The sequence below is a fragment of the Oncorhynchus nerka genome, linkage group LG4 (assembly GCF_034236695.1).
Source record: "Oncorhynchus nerka isolate Pitt River linkage group LG4, Oner_Uvic_2.0, whole genome shotgun sequence".
Lineage (NCBI taxonomy): Eukaryota > Metazoa > Chordata > Actinopteri > Salmoniformes > Salmonidae > Oncorhynchus > Oncorhynchus nerka.
The window spans coordinates 19,215,067-19,235,316 of record NC_088399.1 but is presented as its reverse complement, the minus strand read 5'-3'; the positions used below and the strand labels follow the sequence as shown (position 1 = coordinate 19,235,316).

At 41.0% G+C, this 20,250-nt stretch overlaps 1 protein-coding gene across 2 annotated transcripts; it reads right to left on the bottom strand.

Moving 5' to 3' along the window:
* Positions 1 to 480: 480 nt before the first annotated feature.
* On the bottom strand, positions 481 to 16,929 carry LOC115119833 (RING finger protein 122-like). Of its 2 annotated transcripts, none has more exons than XM_029648726.2 (6): positions 16,246 to 16,929; positions 14,660 to 14,851; positions 3,887 to 3,932; positions 3,540 to 3,581; positions 3,362 to 3,444; positions 481 to 1,844 (listed from the first exon to the last, which is right to left on the bottom strand). In XM_029648726.2, exons 2-6 carry the CDS (start codon positions 14,767 to 14,769, stop codon positions 1,730 to 1,732), a joined length of 396 nt encoding a protein of 131 aa, XP_029504586.1. In that variant the 5' UTR covers positions 14,770 to 14,851; positions 16,246 to 16,929; the 3' UTR covers positions 481 to 1,729. The 2 variants fall into 2 exon arrangements, with proteins under 2 accessions (XP_029504586.1, XP_029504591.1); XM_029648731.2 differs by having other exon boundaries at positions 3,362 to 3,441.
* Between the last annotated feature and the right edge of the window lie 3,321 nt (positions 16,930 to 20,250).

Genomic DNA, 20,250 nt, shown 5'->3' with positions numbered 1-20,250 from the left:
GAGATTAAGAGTAAAGGTTAGGCCAAATAGTTAAAATCATTACGTTTGAAAAGTGCTCTGCTTCTGTCGTCTTCGGCATGGTCAGAAAGTGATATAGCCTACCTCAAGACTTGGGCTGTTTGAAATGGCATTCTATTTCTACTGCACCATGGGATTAGGGTGCCATTTTGGAAACAATCATATTCATTGATTTCTGGTGCGTAGTGTTCTGACCTAAACCCAGGAATGACATGACTCATACAGGCCACCGTCTGCATTAATGGGACTGTCCTCTAGTGACACTCCTGATAGCTACAGGAAGGTACGACTCACTATCTGGTCATGGTAGAGAGGACGGAAGAGATTTCTAATCACAAAAATGATTTTAACCCCTAAAATATTTGCTTGTCAGTTCTGACGATATTGTTGCTTTTGTTCGCTTTGCGATTGTCAATTCAAGAAAAGCGACTTGTTCGTTCACACACCACAAACACGGTTGGACATGGATCAAAACAGGACACGTTGTATTTTCAGATATTTACAAAAGCAGATATTGTACACATGGGGAATGTTTACTTTGCCATTGGGCAGTGCCTGTGCTTCAGTACACGTCCCCAAACAGAAAGGAATTGTTCCAAATCTTCCTTCACTTTAAATATAATTAACTGGAAAGGCTTGTTTGGCAAGGAAATACTAGTCAGGATAAAAAAAGTTGTTGGTCCCTCCTACAGTTCATAACAGGAGTATGTCACACCCACTTAATATAAGCAGGATGCAGACCTGACACACAGACACACACACAGACAGACATGTGACACAGTCAGAAAAAAATGTATCACAATGATGATACCTATATGTCATCATCCCCAGGGTGTAACATACTGGACATTGCAGATAGATATGCCATGAACAAAGCTGACACAATTCCTCACTCCAGATTTCAGAAAGGCATGTCTGTTCTACATCATATATTTCTATCTGGGCGTTCAGCAATACATCCCTTGAGTTCTCAAGCTCTCTTTTCACAGGTAGCCCCTCTTCCAGACAGTGACAGGGTTGAGAGCGGAGGTTTTGTCCCAGATTGTGTGGCTTTGTGAATCTGTTCTTCATGAAGAAGTCTGTTGAATAGTGGGTATGCTGGTGGAGTGCGTATTGTAGAGGCTCGGCAGTCAGTCATTAAATGACTGATTCTACATGATAAGGTGTAGCATGACATACTACAGTACCCATAATGGTAATAATTTGGTGGGTGCTTATATTTGTCCTATTTCATTTGTTTTTTTGCAGATCCCAACTCTCCCTGGGACACCCCCAGAGAGTGGGGTCACAGCCAGGGTCTGCCGTTATCAACAGCAACTCTGGAGTAATTAGGGTTGCTCCTTTTTCAAGGGCACGTCGACAGATTTACACCTTGGTCTGCTCGGGGATTCAAACAAGCAACCTGGCCCAACGCTCTAACTGATGGGCTACCTGCCGCCCGTGTGTCCCATCTCCTTATCAATACATGAGTGTGTGAAGTCTGAAGATATGTTTCCCTATAGTTATGGTGTCATGTGGTTTCGTCACTGGTCCCTAATAATAGATTGTCAGGTCATTTTGCTTCAGCAATGTATAGTCCGTACCGGGACCTCTAAACCAGTCTGTTCCGGTCGTACCACCATAGCAACATCCTACACTAGTCCTTTCCAGCTGCATCATCATATCAACTTGCTACACCACTCATTTCCAGCAGTATCGCCATAGCAACCCACTACACCAGTTCATCCAGCAGTGTGCCCAGGCTGTGGCGTTGTTCAGGTGGCCCAGCGATGTGCCGGTTACACATGGGACACACACAGCGCACCTCCAGCCACTTCACCAGGCATCTGCAGGGGCAAGCAACAAGTCAGTACAACACATACATACAGTACCAGTCAAAAGTTTGGACACACCTACTCATTCAAGGGTTTTTCTTTATTTTGACTATTTTCTACATTGTAGAATAATAGTGAAGACATCAAAACTATTCAATTACACATATGGAATCGTGTAGTAAGCAAAAAAGTGTTAAACAAAATACAGTATATATTTTATAGTATTCAAAGTAGCCACCCTTTGCCTTGATGACAGCTTTGCACACTCTTGGCATTCTCTCAGCCAGCTTCATGAGGTAGTCACCTGGAACGCATTTCAATTAACGGGTTTGCCTTGTTAAAAGTTCATTTGTGGAATTTCTTTCCTTCTTAATGTGTTTGAGGCAATCAGTTGTGTTGTAACAAGGTAAGGGGGTTTATAGAAGATAGCCCTATTTGGTAAAAGATCAAGTCCATATTATGTCAAGATCAGCTCAAATAATCAAAGAGAAACAACAGTCCATCATTGCTTTAAGACATGAAGGTAAGTCAAACTTTGAACGTTTCTTAAAGTGCAGTCGCAAAAACCATCAAGAGCTATGATGAAACTGGCTCTCATGAGGACCACCACAGGAAAGGAAGACCCAGAGTTACCTCTGCTGCAGAGAATAAGTTCATTAGAGTTACTAGTCTCAGAAATTGCAGCCCAATTAAATGGACATTTGACTGGTGGAAATCTTTCCTTTGGTCTTATGAGTCCAAATTTTAGATTTTTGGTTCCAACTGCCGTGTCTTTGTGAACGTAGAGTAGGTGAACGGATCATCTCTGCCTGTGTGTTTCCCACAGTGAAGCATGGAGGAGGAGGTGATGGTGTGGGGGTGCTTTGCTGGTGACACTGAATTATTTAGAATTCAAGGCACACTTAACCAGCATGGCTACCACAGCATCATGCAGTGATACGCCATCCCATCTGGTTTGGGCTTAGTGGGACTATCATTTGTTTTACAACAGGACAATGACCCAACACACCTCCAGGCTGTGTAAGGGCTATTTGACCAAGAAGGAAAGTGATGGTGTGCTGGATCAGATGACCTGGCCTCCACAATCACCCGACCTCAACCCAATTGAGATGTTTTGGGATGAGTTGGACCGCAGAGGTAAGGAAAAGCAGCCAAAAAGTGCTCAGCATATGATGGAACTCCTTCAAGACTATTGGAAAAGCATTCCAGGTGAAGATGGTTGAGAGCATGCCAAGAGTGTGTAAAGCTCCAATCAAGGCAAAAGGTGGCTATTTTGAAGAATCTAAAATATATTTTGATGTGTTAATTCATAGTTTTGATGTCTTCACTATTATTCTACAATGTAGAAAATAGTAAATATAAAGAAAAACCCTTGAATGATTAGGTACTGGTACTGTGTATGTACGCATGCACACGCACACACACCAAGCAATTTCACCAGGCACCTGTAGGACAAGAAACACCCCAGTAACACACACACACAGGCACATAATTTATATCTGCTTAGTGTGTGGTGAGGTGACACTTGCCTCCGGTGAAAGGCATGTTGGCATGGCAACACTCCTAGCTCATCTTTCACTCTGAAGTCCTCCAAGCACACCGCACATGTCTGCTGTGATTGAGAGAAGGGGAGGGAGAGAGAAAAATAAACCAGGGGATGAGAGAGAGCGAGACAGAGAGAGAGACTAAACAGGTGACAGAACTAACCCCGTGTAGATTGAGTTTCTTTGTATCCCCTTTGAACACCACCTGTGAAAAAGCATAATTGATTAGAGCTAGAATTGCGAGATAAACATAGAATGAAACACATTTTTAGTTCAAAAGATGAAGGGATGTTTGATGACTAAAATATAATTTGGATGTTTCTGCACTCATCACACGGGGGCCTGAGACACTGAGAATTGAGATGGTATTCCAGGCAGATTTTTTTGCAGTTACAATAGATTTCTCTAATGCATTCCTGAGATGTTAAAACACTTCTCCAGGTGCTTCTGAAGATCTGCACAGCACGACTGCACTAAAGGTGATTTTGAATTGACCCCGAGTTAGCTTACCGCTTTATATCCAAACCTCTCTCGTTGGGCCTGGTGCCTCAGTTTACTGGGAGGGAGGAGAGAGCAGAAATGGAGGAGAGACTGTTAGTACAACTGAGTGAGAAGACAGACAGACACACACACACATACATACGAATCAACCTGTTTGAGTGACATCCGCTGACACTGGCAGCTTCCAAGAGCAATATACACAGAGATAGTTATGATGACATTTGTCATCTCAGTCTTGGGATTGACCAAGTTCAATATTTTTTCATGAATTCTGTGTACAAATGACCATATACGGTACTACTTGTTTATCCAAAAGATAAATCTTAGTAGAGAGGCACGCGCTCACTGTGCCCACTCAGTTTCAGTGGGCCCCCTTTTCTCTCCTCTCTGCCACGGTGAAAGGACCACATTGTGGAGCAGAGAGGGTCATATCCTGGACACCGTGCTGTGTTGTGCACAGGTAGCCTAGTGGTTAGAGTGTTGGACTAGTAACCGAAAGGTTGCAAGGTCAAATCCCTAAGCTGACAAGGTAAAAACGTGTCGTTCTACCCCTGAACAAGGCAGTTAACCCACTGTTCCTCGGCCATCATTGAAAATAAGAATTTTTTGTTAATGGACTTGCCTAGTAAAAAAAGTCTCAAGAGCTCTTCAGACACCAGAGCAGTCTCCAGCTCACAGTCATATATCCTCTTTGTCACAAGAGAAACACACCATACTTTTAGTTCCAGCCTGAGGCTGCTGCCTGAAGCTTTAAATAGACTCAAACTATGCTGATAAGCATTTGCAACTGATTGTTTGAGTTGGGAAGTACTTAAGGACAGAGAAAACCTAGGGAGGGGTGAGGAGGGGGTCAGAAGGGGATCTCCCATGCCAACAATTTTAGAGAAACCTTAGTCACAGTAACAGTAATAACAGTCTCACACACACACTCACATCCATAGATGCATTCTCATAACTCAGGTCCCATCACTTACAGTGCCTTCAGAAAGTATTCAAACCCCATTACTTTTATACATTTTGTTACAGCCTGAATTTTAAATTGTTTAAATTGCGATTTTTGAATGAATTCATCTCCCAGTCTCTGGTGAAAAGCCGACTGAACCAGGTTTTCCTCTAGGATTTTGCCTGTGCTTAACTCCATTCCATTAATTTTATTATCCTGAAAAACTCTTAATACTTACAAGCATACCCATAACATGATGCAGCCACCACTACACTCTGGCACGCTGAAGAAGTGTGCACTTCACGGATGAATCCCGGTTTCAAATGTATGGGCCAGATGGCAGACAGTGTGTATAGCATTGTGTGGGCGAGCGGTTTGCTGATGTCAATGTTGTGAACAGAGTGGCCTATGGTGGAGGTGGGGTTATGGTATGAGCAGGCATAAGAAATGGATAACAATCACGATTGCATTTTACCGATGGCCATTTGAATGCACAGAAATACCGTGACAAAATCTTGAAACCCATAGTCGTGCCATTCATCCACCCGCCATCACCTCATATACGCATGATAATGCACGGCCCCATGTCGCAAGGATCTGTACACAATTCCTGGAAACTGAAAATGTCCCAGTTCTTCCATGGCCTGCGTACCCACCAAACATGTCACCATTTGAGCATGTTTGGGATGCTCTGGAACAATGTGTAAAACAGCGTGTTCCAGTTCCCGCCAATATCCAGCAACATCGCACAGCCATTGAAGAGGAGTGGGACACCATTTCACAGGCCACAATCAACAGCCTGATCAACTCTATGCAAAGGAGATGTGTCATGCTGAAGGAGGTAAATGGTGATCACACCAGATACTGACTGGTTTTCTGATCCACGCCCCTACCCTTTTTAAAGTTATGTGACCAACAGATGCATATCTGTATTCCCAGTTATGTGAAATCCATAGAGTAGGGCCTTTTGAATGTATTTAAATGTACTGATTTCCTTATGTAAACTGTAACTCAGTAAAATATTTTAAATAAAAACTTGTTTTTGCGTTAATTCCACGACGCGGTTAGCTTTTAACAGCTAGTAAACACCACTAACCAAACAAGTGCTAGGTGGCTGTACTACAGAAACACAGGTCGTCATCGTGGGAAAAACACATTGTTAAAAACTTTTTGTAAACAATTGGTTGCAGTAAAGAGCCAACCTGGATACTAAGCAGATCCTGAGGGAAATCAACGAGTACCAACAGCTTTACGCTATGTAGGAACAACATACTCCATCATGGAAAGAGCAAGCTACCTCAAAAGATCTTTAACCTGACAAAAAAAGAAAGACGGATTCATCTACAGACACGGACGATTTACTTACCGTTGAAGTAGAGGCCAGTGCTCTGGATGGAATCCATGCAACACTGTAAAAGTTGTGAGGAGGTAGCAGGGCTGAGGGGGAGTTTGGAGTTTAGCCAGAGTGAAATTCTCCACCTCCAAGGAGAGAACAACGCACTCACAGCCAATGTAAAAATCCACGATTCTAACATAGGTCTATTCAGGGAAAACAGGGTGATGAGGGAGTCGCTACTAGACATAGTTGTAGCATGCGTGAAAATCTAATATTTTCTGGGATTCCTGAGGATGCATCCAATAATCCAGAGGGCGCGATCAGAGAGTTCATGCAATCCGCCTTGAAACTTCCTCTAGAGACTGTAAACAAGGTGGCTTTCCACCGAGTACACAGACTTGCAGCAACAAGACCAAGGGTCCCCGACCAATCATCGCAAAGTTTGAACACTACCAACAAAAGGAACTGATCAAAAGCAGGGGAAGGGAGCTTAAAGGGACCAAATTCGGTCTCAATGACCAATTTCCACCAGAGATAAACGAACGTTGCAAGAGGCTGTTTCCTGAGCAGAGGCATCAGAGGGAGAGGGGTAAGCTGCCTTTCTCATTGTGGACAAACTCTTTATAGATGGACAGCTATTCCGAGACAGCTCCATAACACAGTGGCTGTACTAAATCCTATAGGGACTTCAGGTTACGAAAAAAAGAAAGTATAGAAACTGTAAAAAATATCTGAACACTATGAAGTGGATATGAGCATACATGTACTCAATTACATGCTCACTTACACATACGGATTTATACATACACACTTGATCTCGCTCTCTTCTCTCACTCTCTCCTCTTCTCTCCCTATTGTCGAGAACTGTTCTATAATTTAATGTTTCTTGTTTGTTTATCTTTTCTATGTCTTTGTCTACATGTTTATATACGTTTACAACCAGCAAGGGGAAGATATAAGAATAGGGACATTGGGGAATAATAACATATTGTACGGGATACATGTGTACTGTAGTGAAGCCGTCTCTATAGTAATGCAAGGTCTCTTTCATGATCATGTGAAACATCAATTGCTATGGAAATGCTGGGATGTGTTTTTCAATGTTAAATGTAATTATGAGGCAACTATGACGGTGATACGATATGGATTACAATTATCATCCTGAATATTAAGGTTATACGCACTAAATGTTACACACATAGACACTCAACCATGCAAATTGGCAGTTATTATGTATTTGGACATCACACATTATAGTTTTACTCTTATACAGATATCGTACACACTCTCACTAAATCACATCCAATATCGTACACATCAACCTACTCAGATTTACTACACACATAATATCTTGTCTCAATGTTCTAACATCTGTGACATTGGCTCACAGGCAAACAGGCAAGGGAATAAAACAAATATTGCTAGAACCTATTTCTTGAATTCTAAATATCAGACATTTGAAAGGTCTAATTTTGACCGTCATAATAACTTTTATGGCAATAACTTTACAAGCACTAATGATGGTCAATTTAGACTGAGAATAGTATCTAGTTATGGTAAGGGGTGAAATAAGTATAGCCAGTTATAACTAACGGTTTAGCTGATCATAATAAAAGAACATGAGTCTTTATGTAGCTAAAAGAAAAGGAATATAACATATACTGTTCACAGGAAACTCACTACATATTTAGATGAAGTTGCGTGGAAAAAGGAATGGGGTGGTGAAATCATTTTCTGTCATGGACAAAGGAACTCAAAAGGTGTGATGATATTAATTAACAAAAATGTCGATCTGAATCTGCAAATAGTCAGGAAAGATTCGCAAGGAGGGTGGATCTTTTTGAATATGAAAGTGGACAAAAAAAAAGAGATTTGTCTTATTAATCTATGGTTCAAATCAGGATGATCTATACTTCTCTGAAAATATTTATACCAATTTATTGAACTTACAGGCAACAAATTATCAAATCATTATGGTAGGCGACTATAACAGTGTTAAGTACCTCAATGGACCGTAAAGGAAATCCCTCTACAAACTATCATCACTGTGCCCTTAAGAAAATTACAAAATATTATGGACACATTAGAAATAGTGGCTATTTGGAGACTAAAAAACCCAACCTAGTGAGATATACATGGAGGAGACTTAATCAAGCTAGTCGTCTTGACTACTTTCCTGTCTCTTTCGCTCTTGCATCAAAGGTTGTAAAAGTTTTAATAGGAGACAGAATGTGATCGGATCATCATCTAATTGGTCTTCACATAACTTATAGATTTTCCACGTGGATATTGGAAATTTAATCAAAGTTTACTGGAGGACAACTTATTTTTAACCAAGTCAAAATCATTTATAACTGAATTTTTCCAATACAATATACAGTGGGGCAAAAAAGTATTTAGTCAGCCACCAATTGTGCAAGTTCTCCCACTTAAAAAGATGAGAGGCCTGTAATTTTCAGCATAGGTACACTTCAACTATGACAAACAAAATGAGAAGAAAAAAATCCAGAAAATCACATTGTAGGATTTTTTATGAATTTATTTGCAAATTATGGTGGAAAATAAGTATTCGGTCACCTACAAACAAGCAAGATTTCTGGCTCTCACAGACCTGTAACTTCTTTAAGAGGCTCCTCTGTCCTCCACTCGTTACCTGTATTAATGGCACCTGTTTGAACTTGTTATCAGTATAAAAGACACCTGTCCACAACCTCAAACAGTCACACTCCAAACTTCACTATGGCCAAGACCAAAGAGCAGTCAAAGGACACCAGAAACAAAATTGTAGACGTGCACCAGGCTGGGAAGACTGAATCTGCAATAGGTAAGCAGCTTGGTTTGAAGAAATCAACTGTGGGAGCAATTATTAGGAAATGGAAGACATACAAGACCACTGATAATCTCCCTCGATCTGGGGCTCCACGCAAGATCTCACCCCGTGGGGTCAAAATGATCACAAGAACGGTGAGCAAAAATCCCAGAACCACACAGAATAACCTGCAGAGAGCTGGGACCAAAGTAACAAAGCCTACCATCAGTAACACACTACGCCGCCAGGGACTCAAATCCTGCAGTGCCAGACGTGTCCCCCTGCTTAAGCCAGTACATGTCCAGGCCCGTCTGAAGTTTGCTAGAGAGCATTTGGATGATCCAGAAGAAGATTGGGAGAATGTCATATGGTCAGATGAAACCAAAATATAACTTTTTGGTAAAAACTCAACTCGTCGTGTTTGGAGGACAAAGAATGCTGAGTTGCATCCAAAGAACACCATACCTACTGTGAAGCATGGGGGTGGAAACATGCTTTGGGGCTGTTTTTCTGCAAAGGGACCAGGACGACTGATCCGTGTAAAGGAAAGAATGAATGGGGCCATGTATCGTAAGATTTTGAGTGAAAACCTCCTTCCATCAGCAAGGGCATTAAAGATGAAACGTGGCTGGGTCTTTCAGCATGACAATGATCCCAAACACACCGCCCTGGCAACGAAGGAGTGGCTTCATAAGAAGCATTTCAAGGTCCTGGAGTGGCCTAGCCAGTCTCCAGATCTCAACCCCATAGAAAATCTTTGGAGGGAGTTGAAAGTCCGTGTTGCCCAGCAACAGCCCCAAAACATCACTGCTCTAAAGGAGATCTGCATGGAGGAATGGGCCAAAATACCAGCAACAGTGTGTGAAAACCTTGTGAAGACTTACAGAAAACATTTGACCTCTGTCATTGCCAACAAAGGGTATATAATACACTTTTGTTTATTGACCAAATACTTATTTTCCACCATAATTTGCAAATAAATTCATAAAAAAATCCTACAATGTGATTTTCTGGATTTTTCCCCCTCATTTTGTCTGTCATAGTTGAAGTGTACCTATGATGAAAATTACAGGCCTCTCATCTTTTTAAGTGGGAGAACTTGCACAATTGGTGGCTGACTAAATACTTTTTGCCCCACTGTAGGTTCAACAAATCCCTTTATTGTTTGGGATACCTTTAAATGTACCTTCAGAGAAACTTATATTCAATATTCATCAATAATAAAAAGGCAGCTTCTGGCTAAAGAGACAGGACTAACAAGGGATCTCTGATACTACAGAGATAAAAAAATAAGTGAGAGGAAAAACAAAAAGAACTTGAGGAACTTATTCAAGAACGATCTAATGTAATCTATTACAAAAATAGAGCAAACTGAATGGAATATGGAGAAAAATGCACAAAATTCTTCCTGAATCTCCAACAAAGGAACGCTAACAAAAATAATTTGCAGAAACTCGTTACTGAAGACAGACTCATCTATAATTCTCCAAATTATATTTTGAGAGGAAGCTAAGTATTTTAAGCAGATGTTCTCTTTTCCATCTCATCCTCTCCCACTGAATGAAGATTACGTTAAGGAATTCTTTCCAAATAATACAAAAATTTGAAAATTAACAAATGGACAGAAAGATCCGTGCAAAGGCCAAATTACAGAGGAAGAACTTTGAGGCTATTAAATCCTTTCAGTCTGGAAAAACCCCAGGGCTTGATGGCATACTGGTAGAGGTATATCATGCCTTTTTTATATACTAAAAGCTCAATTGTTAGATTGTTTTAACTACTCCTATAGAAATGGTAGTCTGTCAGGTATTCAGCTGGAAGGTCTGATTTCACTATTATTAAAACAAGACTCAGACGGCAAATATATAGACCCAGTAATATTAGCGAAATGCATAGCACTCAGAATTTTTTTTTTTTTTACCAGGTATTGTTCATCCTGATCAGACAGTTTTTTTTACGTGGATGATACATTGGAGATTACTAGAACTACGAGATATAATAGATCATGAAACATCTAAGAAGCCAGGCCTGGTATTTACAGCGGATTTTGAAAAGTTATTTGATAAAGTAAGACTGGATTTTATTTATAAATGCCAGGATTTTTTCAATTTCGGTGATTGTCTTATAAAATGGGTAAAAGTAATGTATAGCAACCCCAGTGGTAAAATAGTTAATAACGGCTACTTCTCAGAGTTTTGAATTGTCAAGAGGAGTGAAACAAGGGTGTCCGCTGTCACCATATCTATTCGTTATGGCCACCGAAATGCTAGCTATTAAAATCAGATCTAATAACAACATTAGAGGATTAGAAATCCAAGGTTTAAAAACAGAGGTGTGCATGTATGCCGATAACTCAACTTTTATATTAAGTGTGCAAGCTAGATCCCTGCAATGTCTCATTGAAGATCTAGATAACTTTTCTGGACTCAAATATAATTATGATAAGTGTACAATAAATACGTATTGGATCTTTAAAAAATACAACTTTTACATTACCCTGCAGTTTACCTATAAAATGGGCTGACGGTGAAGTAGACATACTTGGTATTCATATAACAAAATATACAAATAAGCACTCCACAATGAATTTCAATACAAAACTTATAAAAATAGACAATATCCTGCAAACATGGAGAGGTAAATACCTGTCTATTTATGGAAAAATTGCCCTGATTAACTCCTTAGTCATATCTCAGTTTACTCACTTATGGGTCACGCCCTGATCGTAGAGATCCTTTAATTCTCTATGTTTTTTTGGTCAGGCTGTGATTCAGGTGGGAAAGTCTATGCGTTCTTTGTTTTTGGCCGGGTATGATTCTCAATCAGGGACAGCTGTCTATCGTTGTCTCTGATTGGGAATCATACTTAGGCAGCCTTTTTTCCTTTTCTCATTTGTGGGTTGTTGTCTTCGTTTAATGAATGTATAGCCTTACGGAGCTTCACGTTAGTTTTTGTTGTTTTGTTGGCGACATTTAAAAATAAAGAAAAATGTAGGCTCACCACGCTGCACCTTGGTCCGGTCATTTTCATGATGATGTTCGTGACATTATGGCGCTGCCTACTCCTGATGATTTGTTTTTCAAATCATATGACAAAAAAATATTTATCTTCATCTGGGACGCTAAACTAGACTAAATAAAGCATGCCTATCTATATAATGAATAGGGTGGGTTGAGATGATTAAATATAAAAGCACTAAACCTCTTTAAAGCGTCACTATTCAAAAGTTTTACTTAAACCCTAAATGGTTCTCAAGTAGATTACCAAGAAAAGCCATTGTTTAATAATTGCCTTTTTGCATTTGTGCCGATTGCCATGTCTCATTTTCGATTAATTGAAAATTATACTTTTTTCAACGTATCTCTTTTTCAAACAAGCATTGCAGAGCTGGCTACAATTTCAATTTCATCCCCCTGAAAAGATAGGACAAATATTACAACAAATATTATGGCTGAACTCAAATGTGCTGGTTGACAAAATACCTGTCTTTATGGGAAAGATGTTTGAATTTTTGTTCTTAAATGATATTGTAAATTGGAATGGTAGAGTTAGGTCTTTCATGGAGTTATCAGAATTGTATGGGAAGGTCTGCTCAATCCAAGAGTACAACCAATTGATTACAGCATTACCCCAAAAATGGAGGAGACTGGTGGCAGCGTGAGGAGGTAGGGAACTGGTGTCTGCCCAATATAAAGTATCAAAACTGGCAGAGGAATAAAAAAATAGCATGAATTGGATGGTATATCAGTAACATTTGAGGACCAGGATGTTGATAACTGTGCCATACAGATTGAAAAATAGTTTGGAATAGATTTTTGATGTACCGATTCCATGGTACAGGGTCTATGAGTTGAAATATAGAAATTACGCAAGATTCAAAACTTCATGCTTTTCAGCTAAAATTATTATATAGAATTCTTGCCACCAACAAAATGTTGAATATTTGGGGCACAAAATCATCTAAATTCTGCAGATTTTGTGGTAAGGATACAGAATCAATAGAACATTTATTTTGGTATTGCCCTCAGGTAGCCTGTTTCTGGTCTCAGGTTCAGGAATGGCAAAAAATGCATAACATTGAACCAAAATTTACCCTAGACATAGTACTGATAGGAGATCTGGAGAGACCGGGTCAGTCAATTACTAATATACTAATACTCTTAGTAAAAGTATTTATCTTCAACTCATAATCTATGGATTCTATTTGATTAGATAGATTGAAATCATACATTAAACATCACAGCATAGTTGAAAGATATGTTGCGTAGAAATCCGAAGAGGGTGGCCAACAGAGACAGGTGGGATGGGCTGAGGGTGGCCAACAGAGACAGGTGGGATGGGCTGAGGGTGGCCAGCAGAGACAGGTGGGATGGGCTGAGGGTGGCCAGCAGAGACAGGTGGGATGGGCTGAGGGTGGCCAGCAGAGACAGGTGGGATGGGCTGAGGGTGGCCAGCAGAGACAGGTGGGATGGGCTGAGGGTGGCCAGCAGAGACAGGTGGGATGGGCTGAGGGTGGCCAACAGAGACAGGTGGGATGGGCTGAGGGTGGCCAACAGAGACAGGTGGGATGGGCTGAGGGTGGCCAACAGAGACAGGTGGGATGGGCTGAGGAAAGCTGAGGGTTGGGATGTGGAATTGGAGACAAGTGGAAGTGGAGTTGCTGGCCGGAGGTAGAATGACAGCCAAAGATATAAGTGTAAAAAATAAATTCAAACTAATAGATAATAAAAAGTTTGTTTGAATAACACTGAGGGGCAGTTGTTGTTGTTTTTACAGCTAATGCCACTTTGCCTGAGGCCATGCAGGTGTTTGTTAAAGTAGGCAAGTCAGTTAAGAACAAATTCTTATTTACAATGGCAGCCTAGGAACAGTGGGTTAACTGCCTTGTTCAGGGGCACATTATTACTTGGTCAACTCAGGGATTTAATCGAACACTGGCCCAATGCTCTAACCACTAGGCTACCTTCCGCATATACATAAACTTGCATTGTTGTTTTCTGTTTTCATTTGTCTTTTTCTTTATTCTCTTTAGTTAATTTTCTTGGTTGTTGGTGCATTGGGGGGGTTCTTGGGGGTGGGAAATGTAATTAATTGTATTATCATTATTTATTTATTCTTGGGTTTGGGGAACTGTGGGGGACCTTGGAGGGTTCGGGTCCCCGTTGTTGGCCTTGTGGGAGATCTGTCGATGTGCCCTTGAGCAGCGCTTTGACCCTGGCTGCCTCTGTGTGTCGCTCTGAATGGGAGTCTGTTGGATGACTGGTGTGGTGTAGTTGTTGAATGGGAGTCTGTTGGATGACTGGTGTGGTGTAGTTGTTGAATGGGAGTCTGTTGGATGACTGGTGTGGTGTAGTTGTTGAATGGGAGTCTGTTAGATGACTGGTGTGGTGTAGTTGTTGAATGGGAGTCTGTTGGATGACTGGTGTGGTGTAGTTGTTGAATGGGAGTCTGTTGGATGACTGGTGTGGTGTAGTTGTTGAATGGGAGTCTGTTGGATGACTGGTGTGGTGTAGTTGTTGAATGGGAGTCTGTTGGATGACTGGTATGATGTAGTTGTTGAGCAGCTTCACTGCAAGTATATTGTATGTTTTGGATATTCAATTAAAATAAAACATTTGTAAAAAACAATGGTTGAAATTGTTGCGTTTATATTTGTGTTCAGTGTAGATAGCTAGATAGGAGGGATATGTTTACCTGATGAAGTAGCAGCAGAAGATGAGGCTCAGGACGAAAACGAAGACTCCGGTCCCGAAGATGACCATATAAATGTTGAGAGGAAGGTTCTGGAATGCCACGGTAGACATGACCCCTGACCTCTTGCCTCCGACCTGCTGTGACCTCTGATCTTTCACCTCTGACGGTTAACCAGACACACACACATACACCCTGGAGAGAGACACATTATTCATTTTTTATGTTCATCACAAATAATGAAAAGCACATACAGTAACCATAACACAAAAACACAGACACACATGCACACACACAGAAACAGTATGTAACCCAGGCTGTCTCTGTTGGTGGGTGAGGGTTCAGGCAACAAGCCCTGGTAAAAGCAGGAAGTGATACAGTCTGGCTGTTGTGCAGTTGCCAGGATATAGACTGACGGTATAAGGATGCCCTTAGACACTGATGAAAGGTCAGTTAGTATCTAATGGAAGGTTAGTAAGGATTGGGGGAGGAATGATGATCATATATCTCTGACTGTTGTCTATCTATGGACTTACTGATGCCCTAGTCCTCTGTAAGACTTTACAGCACTAATGCCTCTAGAGATATTGTCAGGCAAGTACAACAACCTACACACACACACACACACACACACACACACACACACACACACACACACACGGACTACAGACACTGTTTACCTGTTTGCCTGTTTGCCTAAGCTATATTAGTCAAGAGGCACATGGTCAGTTCATTGGCTAAGAGAACAGAGATCAGCCTCCAACCCAAAATGGTTTTTTTATTTTTTTATTTCACCTTTATTTAACCAGATAGGCAAGTTGAGAATAAGTTATCATTTACAATTGCGACCTGGCAAATAAGGAAGGGATTCACTATTAATGTCAATGTTATGCATTACCTCTCAGGCAGAGTATAAAATCCCCTTGGGTGTGGGTGCGCACACACACACACACACACACACACACACACACACACACACACACACACACACACAGCAGGTTTATGGTGTGTGTCTGCACACTAATGGGCAGATGTTGGTGTGGGTCACTGTTGGAAGAGAAACTGGATATGAGACTGATTTCGAAACACTTCATCCAGTTTCTTTGCTAAGAGTATCTGAAGATAAATGTATAGGTGTGTGTAATATAAAGGAGGTAATCATTCTGAAGAAAGTTTACTCTTGTCGTAAACTTGCCATAAACACACTTGGATATCAAGAACTGTCTGCGCACAAAAGTTAAGTTGTGCACACTGCACATTCACGGTGACGTCAAGTCACCAAGGGACAATGACATGATAACATCATGATGATCTTAGCCTATTATGTATTTATCAACGGAGGATATGTATCGTCGACGTTCCAATGTATTAGAAAATATGATATATACTGAATCCATGTAATTCTAGTGTTATCCGCTAAAATTGCGCATTATCATACAGTTTCTCATTAAAAAAGTCAAATGGTGTCAGCTCATAAATCTTCTTGCATGGCCATCAAAAAAATGTAATATCACACAGCGATTAAGTAAATCTTTTGAAAAACAAGAAACGTTCATAGAAACAAATGTGTCCTATGCTTAAATGCTTACCGTTATAAATTAGAAAGCCCATCAATAGCGCAGACTTTCCCTCGATGGTAGAACATTTTCTATTCTTCATCAATAACACTGGATCGTCGTGTCTGGCTCGTCCGGCAGCGCGTCACATCTCACATCTGGACTATTCTCTCTCTGTCTTTCTTTCTCTCTCTCTCTCTCTCTCTGGCCCTCTTTTACAATGTCCCACCCCAAAAAGACAAACGATAAAAATAAAAAAAATCTTCCCACTGGGCAACAACTGGATGAATCAACGTGGTTTCCACGTCATTTCAAGGTTTGCAAAACGCCAACAACGTAAGGGAATTTATTTTCTCCCGTTGATTTCACGTTCAATTCACGTTAGTTGACAACTCAAGCAAATCGAAACTAGATGTTGAACTTAGGTTTGTGCAAGTGGCTTGCCATGAGGTATTAAATGTGAGACAAAAAAAGATTTCGAAAAAAAGTTGACAGGCAAGTGATGAGTGATGTGTATCGTATCTTACCACATCTGTGCTGGGTTGCATCTGTAGACAATTTGGCTTGAGGGTTATACATCTGTCGTTATTATCCTAAGGACACAAGTCCTGCCTTGGTATCGTCATACACATCATTACCGTTACAGCTACAATTACTGCTAATGTGGATGAATGCGAGGATTGGAAACAATTCCTTTTCCTTGCCTCCTCTCTCCTTCCCCGCCCTTTCACAATGAGAGAGACGCGGGGAGGCGCGTACACTTCTGAGACAGAGCTTGAAGTTCAGACAGTGCGTTATTTTCAGTGCTGCTAAGCTGATGATATGCATTATGATGCATATATTGAACATAGTACACAGTGTTGTACGAGATCTTCAGTTTCTTGACAATTTTTCGCATGGAATAGCCTTCATTTCTCAGAACAAGAATAGACTGACAAGTTTCAGAAGAAAGTTATTTGTTTCTGGCCATTTTGAGCCTGTAATCGAACCCACAAATGCTGATGCTCCAGATATTAAACAAGTCTAAAGAAGGACAGTTTTATTGCTTCTTTAATCAGGACAACAGTTTTCAGCTGTGCTAACATAATTGGAAAAGGGTTTTCTAAGGATCAATTAGCCTTTTAAAATGATACACTTGGATTAGCTAGCACAAACTGTCATTGGAAAACAGGGGTGATGGTTGCTGATAACTGGCCTCTGTACACCTATGTAGATATTCCATTAAAAATCATCCTTTTCCAGCTACAATAGTAATGTTGTGAATTACTATTGTAGCTGGAAACGGCTGATTTTTAATGGAATATCTACATAGGTGTACAGAGGCCCGTTATCAGCAACCATTGTCTACACTGTATTTCTGATACATTTTATGTTATTTTAATGGACAAAAAATGTGCTTTTCTTTCAAAAACAGGGACATTTCTAAGTGACCCCAAACTTTTGAACAGTAGTGTACCTATAAAACAGATACCATTTTATACTGTACAACAACATTTTACACCAGGTGAAAAAGTTTTCACTAGTGGACAATGTTTCATCATCTCACACAGTGACTGTACTATGTACCAATATCTGTACCAATCTCATGAACCATCTAAGAACTTGAACCACGATGAAGACCAAACACTGCTGTCAAGTCCCAACTATGTTTATGAGCAGGAAATGACCCATGGCCTTGTACTGCTGTCTGCTACATGTCAGAAGTGGAACCCAAATACCACTAACAACATCTTAAACTGTCCTCAGGATGTTTGCGATATGCCAGTTTGGTTCCTGCATGGCTGAATGTTTTAGCCCTGTGGTTCCAAGACTGTTCAGTGCTGTTGAGCTAACATACAAAGTCAAACAAACGTATGTGTCTAGAATCTAGTCTAAAGCCGTGGCCCTGACCTCCAGTCCATGCAGTATGAGACCTGTTTCAACATATCATATCATATTCTTCAATCAAGATTTCAGTTGAATCAGGTGTGTTATTTAAGGCTTGGCGCCTATGTTTTTTCTACATGAAGAGCAAAAAGCCTGCAAAGTGATATACCCTTTACAATCCATCACTTGGTAAAAGAAGAACACAGCACCCGTGAACATATCTCACATACTGTCACGCCCTGACCTTAGAGATCCTTATTTATTCTTTATGTTTGGTTAGGTCAGGGTGGGAAAATGTATGTTTTCTATTTCTTTTGTTGTTTTTTCCTAGTGTGGTTCCCAATCAGAGGCAGCTGTCTATCGTTGTCTCTGATTGGGGATCATATAATAGTTGTCATTTTCTGTTTGGGTTTTGTGGGGTGTTGTTTTCCGTTTAGTATCTGTGCCTGACGGAACTGTTCGCTTTCGTTTTTGTATTCGTTATTTTTGTTTGAGTGATTCTTGACAATAAAAATCATGAACGCTTTCCACGCTGTGCTTTGGTCCACACTTCCTTACGACGACGAGTGTTACATATACATTCAAGGCCTGATGGGGGATGGATGAAGACAAGTGGCTTTCAACCACCGTAGCAACTTGGGGAAGCTTATGGTTGATTGTCATGCAGCCAAATGATGATGATGAGGCTACATGACCTTGGAGCCAATAATAACCATGTGGCAATTATGGTAACTGTGTTCATTCTATACAACACAAATTGCCTCTAAACACGCTCAGCTTTTAGTCTGGGGTAAAGCTGCATCCATCCAATACAAGCCTAATCATGGACAATAGAGCCATACACATAGACAATAGAGTCATACAATAGAGTCTTACACATAGACAATAGAGTCATACAATATTGTGTGTAGTGGTGATGTCAGCACAGTGATCACATTTCATCCTGTGACAGGAAGGAGACAATTAGACAAAGATCTGCCATGTCCTCTGTTTCCTCTGACTAGGATATAAAAAATAATGACAGCAACACAATATGGCTCAACTCGCCACATCTGGATGTCAGTGGGCAGGGTTGTGACCAGGGCCAGTCCTGGCCATTCTGCCCTCCTAGGCCAGACAAAAAAAATTGCCACCCATACAAGGATAGTCCCAGTCCATTTCGGTTCTGAATGAAATGTTGAAAATACGTATTTTCCTGACGTTGAAATCAGGTTCATTTTCAGTTCTGAATTAGAGTTGAAAAGACGTAATTCATAGACATAATTTTATGTATGTTTGGGCCAAATCAAGGCTGGTCTCGACCAGACAAAATCTGAACTAATCGTAGACGTCTGCACCAAAAAAAGACATCGGGTCTGGACAGGACCAAAAAAAGACATCCAGTCTGGACAGGACCAAAAAAAGACATCCAAAATGCGTCAGTCCGTTCTTACTGAAGTATAGCCTACAGTGTCACCTGAAATTACATTTTAGGAATGGCCATCTATATTAAATCAAAGTTTATTTGTCACTGTCACGCCCTGGTTAGGCCAGGGTGTGACTAGGGTGGGCATTCTAGTTTCTTTATTTTCTATTTCTTTGTGTTTGGCCAGGTGTGGTTCTCAATCAGAGGCAGCTCTCTGTCGTTGTCTATGATTGAGAACCATACTTAGCTAGCCTTTTTCCCACCTGGGTTTGTGGGTAGTTGTTTTCTGTTTTGTGTCTGCACCAGACAGAACTGTTTCGTTTTGTTCCACTTTGTTATTTTGTGTCAGTGTTCAATTTGAATAGATTATCATGAACACGTACCACACTGCGCTTTGGTCCTCTTCTTCAGACGAGCGTTACAGAACTACCCACCACCAAAGGACCAAGCAGCGTGGTAGAGAGGACTCCTGGACATGGGAGGAGATCCTGGATGGTAAGGGACCCTGGAGGCAGGCTGGGGAGTATCGCCGTCCAAGGGAGGAACTGGAGGCAGCGAAGGCAGAGCCGGAAGCGTTATGAGGGAACACGGCTAGCAAGGAAGCCCGAGAGGCAGCCCCAAAAAACATTTTGGGGAGGCACACGGGGAGTGTGGCAGAGTCAGGCATCAGACCTGAGCCAACTCCTCGTGCTTACCGTGGCAAGCATGGGACTGGTCAGGCCCCGTGCTATGGGGTGATGCGCACTGTGTCTCGGTTGAGCATTCAC